At 35.8% G+C, this 7,217-nt stretch overlaps 2 protein-coding genes across 2 annotated transcripts; one reads left to right on the top strand and one right to left on the bottom strand.

Annotated features, from left to right (window-relative positions):
• Positions 1-336: 336 nt before the first annotated feature.
• gng12a (guanine nucleotide binding protein (G protein), gamma 12a) lies at positions 337-3,022 on the top strand. Its single transcript, XM_059502204.1, has 2 exons — positions 337-819; positions 1,750-3,022. Exons 1-2 carry the CDS (start codon positions 685-687, stop codon positions 1,873-1,875), a joined length of 261 nt encoding a protein of 86 aa, XP_059358187.1. The 5' UTR covers positions 337-684; the 3' UTR covers positions 1,876-3,022.
• A 1,594-nt stretch (positions 3,023-4,616) lies between these two features.
• gadd45aa (growth arrest and DNA-damage-inducible, alpha, a) lies at positions 4,617-7,008 on the bottom strand. Its single transcript, XM_059502203.1, has 4 exons — positions 6,822-7,008; positions 6,178-6,279; positions 5,871-6,087; positions 4,617-5,333 (listed from the first exon to the last, which is right to left on the bottom strand). Exons 1-4 carry the CDS (start codon positions 6,860-6,862, stop codon positions 5,220-5,222), a joined length of 474 nt encoding a protein of 157 aa, XP_059358186.1. The 5' UTR covers positions 6,863-7,008; the 3' UTR covers positions 4,617-5,219.
• Between the last annotated feature and the right edge of the window lie 209 nt (positions 7,009-7,217).

The following is a 7,217-nucleotide window of genomic DNA, read 5'->3' as shown; positions in this document are numbered from 1 at the left end:
GTTCAGAGAAGGAACATGGAAATGGATAATACATTTACAGGAACTTTTGAATTTGCTAGAATTACGTTGGTTTGGGTTCACCTGACCCTGATTAGAGACGCGTTTCTTAATGCATAGGACATGTTCTAGCATTTCAAATTAAACATAATTTAAAAATGAAGAAGAAAAAGAAGAAGAAGAAACATACGAAAAAAAAGAAAAGAAAAATCTAACATTTTGACCATCATGACCCATCCCTGCTTTGAACGGAAAGCTATTAATTTACCTTATTAAACCAAACAACAATCTAAAAGTATATTTAGGTCTGCAGGGTAAATTTGTATAAGTGGCATAAAATACATATTAAGTGTAAGCAAGGCATGACTGATGCATATTAAACTAGACTGTCATTAAAATGAATGTAGTTGAATGTAGCCAAGCTCAAGACATAAGTTGTTTTCCACAGTACAAGCACAGCACTTCAATTCCACTTCTGTTCCTGAGAAGGTTTTGTCATTTTATCTGTGGAGAATTAAGAATAATTTAAGTGTATGTCAGTAACAATTGCACGTAACCTTCAAGTCAGTGTCAGGTTGGATTTGTCAATGCAGTGTCATAATCTTTTGCCACTGCATCAGATGTGTTCTAACGCTATGTTGTTGTGGTGGGATTGTTTAATGAGGTCTGTAGGTTTATAACTGTTTTATGTGGGTTTTGTTTTGTTTTTGCAGTTATATGGTTTCAAAAATGTCCTCTAAAATGGTGGGCTCAAACAACCTGGCACATGCTAGGAGGATGGTACAGCAACTGAGAGTCGAGGCCAGTATTGAGAGGATAAAGGTACATTTTCTTTTCTTTGCATCTTTAGAAGATCTTTCTTTCCTCTAGTCCTCTTTATATGTGATTGTGTATTTTAAATGTATAACATGTATTAAATGTATAACAAAATAAATTAATTATACCTCCCGATCAAAAAATTACTTGCTTTTTTAATATCTTACGCTATATTATCACCAAATCTTGGATTCAATCTTTTAGACAACTTGTTTACTTTTAATTAGCACAGGTTATACATTTATTTTTGCTCATAGGCTTCATTGATCCGAGCTTATATGCTCCTCAGATGTTGAGTGAATGATGTATAGTAGACAATAGTTCTGTAATAATTTCCTCTGTAGCTGTGTGAATTTCTTTCTTCTGCTGAACGCAAAACATGGCATTTTTTTTTTAATATGGGTAACCATCTGTTTCTGGTCCCCACAGACTTCCATAGTAACCAGAAACTCTTCAAGATATCTTCTTTTATGATCAGATGAAGAAAGAAACTCATACAGATTTGAAACAGCTAGAGATGAGCAAATGACAGAATTAAAATTTTTGGGTGAACAGCATTTTCCAATGGTTTTTGAAGCATCATAACAGCTGCTGAAAATTCAGTTTTGTCATCACAGCAATAAGTTTACATTTTGAAACATATATTTAAATAGTCTGTTTACTTTAAAATGTAACATTTCCTAATTTTACTGATTAACTGTATTTTTTTTTATCAAATAAATGCAGCCTCGGTGAGCAGCAAAGACTTCTTTTGAAAAGGTTAAAAACCTTTATGACCCTAGACATTTGAACAGTTTAGTGTATATTGTTGTTTAGAAATATATAGAAACCATAAGATATTGTTTCTTTGTGACTGAATAATCCATGCATTAAAGGGTATTAAATAAAACAAAATCATGCAAGAACATTTTTCACATTCTGGCTTGTCTCATCCAGGTATCCAAGGCCTCAGCTGACCTCATGCGTTACTGTGGAGAAAACGCCAAATACGACCCCCTGCTCATGGGCATCCCTGCCTCAGAAAACCCCTTCAAGGACAAAAAGCCCTGCACTATATTGTAGTGTAACAAGTATTAATCTAATTTAATTACTTCTACTCAACTTTGCCTTAAGTTTGGCTCTTGCTCCTTAGTATAACTTTGTGCCATGTCTTAACTGTATTTAGCTCTTACAGTATTTATTACTGTAAATAAACTCCAATCAGTACTAATTAATTGCCATTTTGGTAATGATTAGAATTGAATCTCATCTTTACCAGCATCACTTGTCTTCTGTTTGGTTGTTTGTGCCAAACTGAATTGATCCTATAAATCAAGCCGTTTAGATGTTTTAAATGGGCTTAAGTTCCTCTTTCCACCAGATGATGCCTTTAGTTAGAATTTGTTTGAAATAGGGAAGTAGCACAACACATTATGACACACTCAACGTGTGTTATATATTCCTCTAGCAGTACATATGAATAATGTTATAGCAAAGCGACTGACTGAAATAAATGGAATTTAAAGATTAATATTTTGATTTGGATTATGAGTCTAATGTGACTTCTGCAATCACTGTTTAAGTGCATGCTGGGTAAATAAAACAATATGGTAAATCTCACATCACACAAATACTGATTTGTTCTCAATTATAGGAGCTACTACTTTGCGCAAAACCATTAGAGACGGGTTACTGGTGTGCTTTATAGGAAAAGAGAACTGATTTCCCTGCACTTTCAAACCCATGTGCCATAGATTGTTCAAATCAGTACTTATTACAGATATACACAAATGTAAAGATGACATTTTATCTGTTGACACTGAGTAACTTTTCTGTTCCATTTAGATTTAAAGGCCTTTTCCTTCTGATTTAAATGTATTTTTCCTGTGCCTAGGAAATTTGTAAAACAGAGACTACTGTTGTTTGATCTTGTCTATGAATTGAATGTTTTTTCCCCAAAAAGCGCAGTTGTGACATTCACACCTTTATTGGGGCAAGCATCATATACTGCTGCTGCAACATCTGTATTATTGTGGAGAGATCAGAGAAGTTATGCAGTATTTGAGATTCACAACCAAATACCTGTGACCTCAGTATCTCTGTGAAGAAACAAGTTTCCTTTTGAACTTTTTGGTGTTTCTTTCTATTCTAATTTCAGATTTTTTTTTTCATAACGTGTACTGTACCTTGAAAGAAAGATTTTATTAAAATTGTGAAATAGTAAAACTAAGTGCATCGCATATGTACGCGTTCTTGCGAAATCTACTGTCAAACAGTTTGTATTAGTGTTTGACATTATATTATATTATTATTATATTATATTAGTGTATCTCATGAAAATGTGTTATATGTAAATGCAGAGTTTTTTTTTTATTTTGTGTAAAAGTGCAACTTGGACATTCTGCAAGATATCACTATTTGTGTTCCACAGAAGAAAAAAAAAGTCATATGGGTTTGTAATAATACAAAGGCAAGTAAATGATGACAGATATTTAATTTTGGGTGAATTATCCCTTTAATTACACACAAAGGAAACAAAACATTGTTTTTACCCGAAGGCTTAGGAGTTAAATAGAATAGTTTGAAATCAAGTAAGCTCCTGTTCAAAAGTTTGAGATTAATAAGATTATTTATATATTTTTTATATTTTTAAATAAGCTTATTCTTACCAAGATTATATTTATAAAAAAAAATATTTAAAAAACATTAAACAGTAATTTTGTGAAGTATTTTTACAATTATTTTACAACTTTTGAATGGTAGTGTAAACAATACAGTTTTTAAAGAATATTCTATATTGTTGATGATGCTTAAAATTCTTCTAAACCATTAAATATGTGACAAACGATTGTTATTAAAGGATTGTTGATATGGCGTGAGCTGTGATACTCTGAGCTCTAGGAGTGGTGCACTGTGACGCAAGTTGTGACAAAACAGCAGTTATATCACCTGGTCCTTGTTGCACCAGCTGTCTAAAAATAATCTTTTTAAAGACGTCAGAAAACTGTCCAAACAGAGCAGTTAACACCTTCAGAATCAGAATTATTTGAGTTGAGAGATTAGCTGATTTTTTTTTTTTTTTATCAGGATTACATTTGGCTCATTCCCACAAACAGCTAAGCTCATTTTTAAGGAACCCCTAACTGCCATGTTTTGCATTCAACTTGTCTTTGAGAGATGCTATTTTGTTTCCCTGACCAAGTAACTTTTTTTCTTGTTCACGTGACTGGAGTTTACCTTCCTTACATCAGCCTAACATCATTCAAACCTTGCTTCATCACCTTTGCATAGGGAAGTGGTGGGTTGGGTACACAACTGATTTACTGGTATGTGGTATCTGGAAACCTGACCCAATATGTGCCAGTCATGTGATCTCGGCCGCATTTTCTGAACACTTCCAGGCATGTCTCTAGACACTTCCGTTCTCCAGCTGGTCTTGTGTAATGTGTTACATTCTTCCTACGCGTTGACTTTTAACCTACAGAGCAGTATCAGTTTGACAACCATAGCACAATTAAGAGCAACTTGATTTATGACAGCAAGTTTGACATTGACGCAAGCAAGCGTACAGTAAACTGAACCTGAGCAATTCATTTCGGCTGAAAAAGGAATCTGATGAATAGATGCAGTGGTCACGCTAACTACAGCAGGACAAAAGAAAGGCTTGGATGGCTTTTGTTGGTCTGTAATAGGGAGTCACGAAGGCCACTGAGTCCAGCGTGACCCTACTGATCTGAGAGGTGTATGGTGTTGTCAGGTCAATTCTACTAGTCAACTCTGCTTTTCCAGAAACCTCTAACAGAGTAACCAGCATGACTACCATGTTGTGTTCAGAAAAACTTTTATTACAACACAAAATTCATTTCGCATTTGAATATAATAGTATAAAAAGTTTTTACATAAATACTTCTTTAATTTAATATAAATAATTTAAAGACCACAAAATAACAATTAACTTAAGTAAAAAAAAAAAAAAAAGTTTCTTACAGGATATCATCTCAGTGGTTTAGAAGCAAGTCCCTTTAAAATAATTTACTTCCCAACATTAATAAGTACTAACAGCATACTATTAAAAATGATGGCAAAAAAAACAAAGAATAGGACAGCCTCTTTGAAAAATATCACCTCTGATATTATGTTGCGTGAGAAATATTTCATCCTGTAATTAACTGAAGTGCTTTATGACACCCCACCAATAAATTATCTCACAAGATTCTCAGGCACTCGCTTCCTGTGACATCCTCAAAAAGTCCCACAAACAAAGCCAAAAACCGCTGAATCATTTCAGATTGCAAAAGGGTGCTCCTCCTCCAGTTCACTCTGTAGGTTAGTCCCCAGTTCCAGCAGTCTGGACTATCAGTCATTTTTGTGACCAACTTTTTTTACTAGAAATTTGTATCCATGTTTTCACTAGTTTTTAGCTGTCCTCATCGCTCTGGAAGGTTAATGATGGGCACCCATTGATCCATACAGCGGCTCTCTCTGCAGAAGTGGTTCACTTTTCCCAAAGCTGGGTTCTTCCATGTGGATGCATGTGGAACCTGTGAACATCAGAAGAAGAGATGGGATTACATTCTGTTTGTGTTTGCTACTGAGTGTCCTTCTAAGCATTAAGGATTGTCTTTTGGATGGCACCCACCCATGTGATTTCAAACATTTTTCGTGAATAGAATTTTGCAAGTAGGAATAAAAGTGAAGTCAAACTGCAGTAGAGGACCATGAATTTAAATGTCTGAGGGGGTTTTGAGAGTATGCAAATCTTACTAAATGCATCCTATGAAGTATATAAAACCTTTTGAAAGAATATTAGAATGATAAATACTGAGGCACCTGTTCATTTGATCCCAATGGAGAAAAATAAGTGAATAAAGGAACCTGGAATATTAAGTGAAGAAACTCCTATTTGCATAGAGTACAGAGCAGGATGTGCACTTGGGTGCCATGCACTGGCAGTTACAGCTGGACATGTCCTGACAAGTTACTAAAAGCAGTGGCTCACCTGCAGGGTACTGGCCTATTTTGGCTTTTGGTTCCTATTTAGATTCTAATCCCAGGTACAATTATCGTTTGACACTTACAGTGACCAGAATGCAGTGCAGATCCATCTGCTCGCTTCCGTGCATGCCGGCGCCCCCGAGAATGTGCGCGAGGCGACGCGTGTTGTTGACCCGCAGGATGTTGATGTCATTCTCGCAGCAGAAAGCCTGAATGAGAGTGAAGTGAATCTGAAGCGCCACATCCTTCACATCATCGTCGTCTGTGGCCAGGATGCACAGCACCACGTTATCGGGGTCCCTAAATAGAAGCGTTGAGATTTTAGTTATTTTCACTGCACCTGTTGAAACGACATTGAAAGCCAATAACACTGAAAGCTTTTAAACTTACACATTGAGTGACTTTGCAGCCTCGTAGACCCCAATTGTAATACATCCCTGCGGTAACGCGGAGCGCAGGACCTCCTCTAGAGCTTTAATCACAGAATCCATCCTGTAGAAACACAATTCGGATAAATTATTGAGTATTAATAACGTCCAGAACGTTGAAGTTTTTGAATGGCGACAGCTTTAAAGTTGACAGTTTTAAACTGAGTCGGTTAAACTTATTACAGTAATATGAGTAATGTAAGTTATTCACTGCTAGTTTTAAGTGTTTGGGTGAGTAATTTGCCTACGTTTCTCTTATATAAGCAGATAAATTATAAGCAAAATTTATTTTGCAAAACATTAAAGACCTGCTAAAGTTCAGCTGTTTAATAGGCACGTCACAGCGCGCGATGGATCTCGTGAGAGTCTCGAGACTCGTGAGCTAAGCTCGTGCAGCTGACACTTAACCCGGTATATGTGTTTGCTGTCTTTATTTCACATCTTCCACAATAAACATAAATATAACTCTTTATATTTGAAAAAGAAACACTGTTCCTTTTAAATATAACTTTTTCCCGGGTTCCTGGATTTTTCACTTATTGGTACATTTACTAATGTTAGCCTATGTGTCTTAATTGCCGAATAAATGCATACTGACATATTTACCTTTCAATAGAGTAATCTCCATTAAGTTCTTCAAACGTCATGTTGCACCTAAAATCCAGCACGGACTTGAATAGCTTTCCTTTGAAAACAGAGTAAATCCAGCAGTGTTCTCCAGGATGTCCTTTCTCTGACTGTCAGTGCAGCGGTAAATATGACGACGCGAGATACATTACATTTAATTTCCCTGAGAGCTGTGAGGAGAGCAATATCTGCATAATAATCCTTATTGGACGCATGCAAATAAAGAAAAGTAAAAAACATTTTGATTGGCTGTCACTCATTACTCACAAAAGTCGGCCATTCTCATTCGTGCGTCTAAATGGTCATGGGCGGGGCGTAGCCCGTCACGTTGGGTGACGTTGTTTTTAACCTTGTTGGACTTGGAAAACTTTGCAG

This window comes from Carassius carassius, chromosome 20, assembly GCF_963082965.1.
Source record: "Carassius carassius chromosome 20, fCarCar2.1, whole genome shotgun sequence".
NCBI lineage: Eukaryota > Metazoa > Chordata > Actinopteri > Cypriniformes > Cyprinidae > Carassius > Carassius carassius.
Note: the sequence above shows the minus strand (reverse complement) of the source record. Positions and strands in the feature narration are given on the sequence as shown.

Excerpts from the sequence above, each read along its gene's own strand:
- gng12a (XM_059502204.1), top strand. The coding sequence starts at position 685 with ATGTGGGTTTTGTTTTGTTTTTGCAGTTATATGGTTTCAAAAATGTCC. Across the intron at positions 820-1,749 it reads CCAGTATTGAGAGGATAAAG|GTATCCAAGGCCTCAGCTGA; the intron begins GTACATTTTCTT and ends TGTCTCATCCAG.
- gadd45aa (XM_059502203.1), bottom strand. The coding sequence starts at position 6,862 with ATGACGTTTGAAGAACTTAATGGAGATTACTCTATTGAAAG. Across the intron at positions 6,088-6,177 it reads GCTGCAAAGTCACTCAATGT|GGACCCCGATAACGTGGTGC; the intron begins GTAAGTTTAAAA and ends GCTTCTATTTAG. Across the intron at positions 5,334-5,870 it reads TGCACTGCATTCTGGTCACT|GTTCCACATGCATCCACATG; the intron begins GTAAGTGTCAAA and ends TGATGTTCACAG.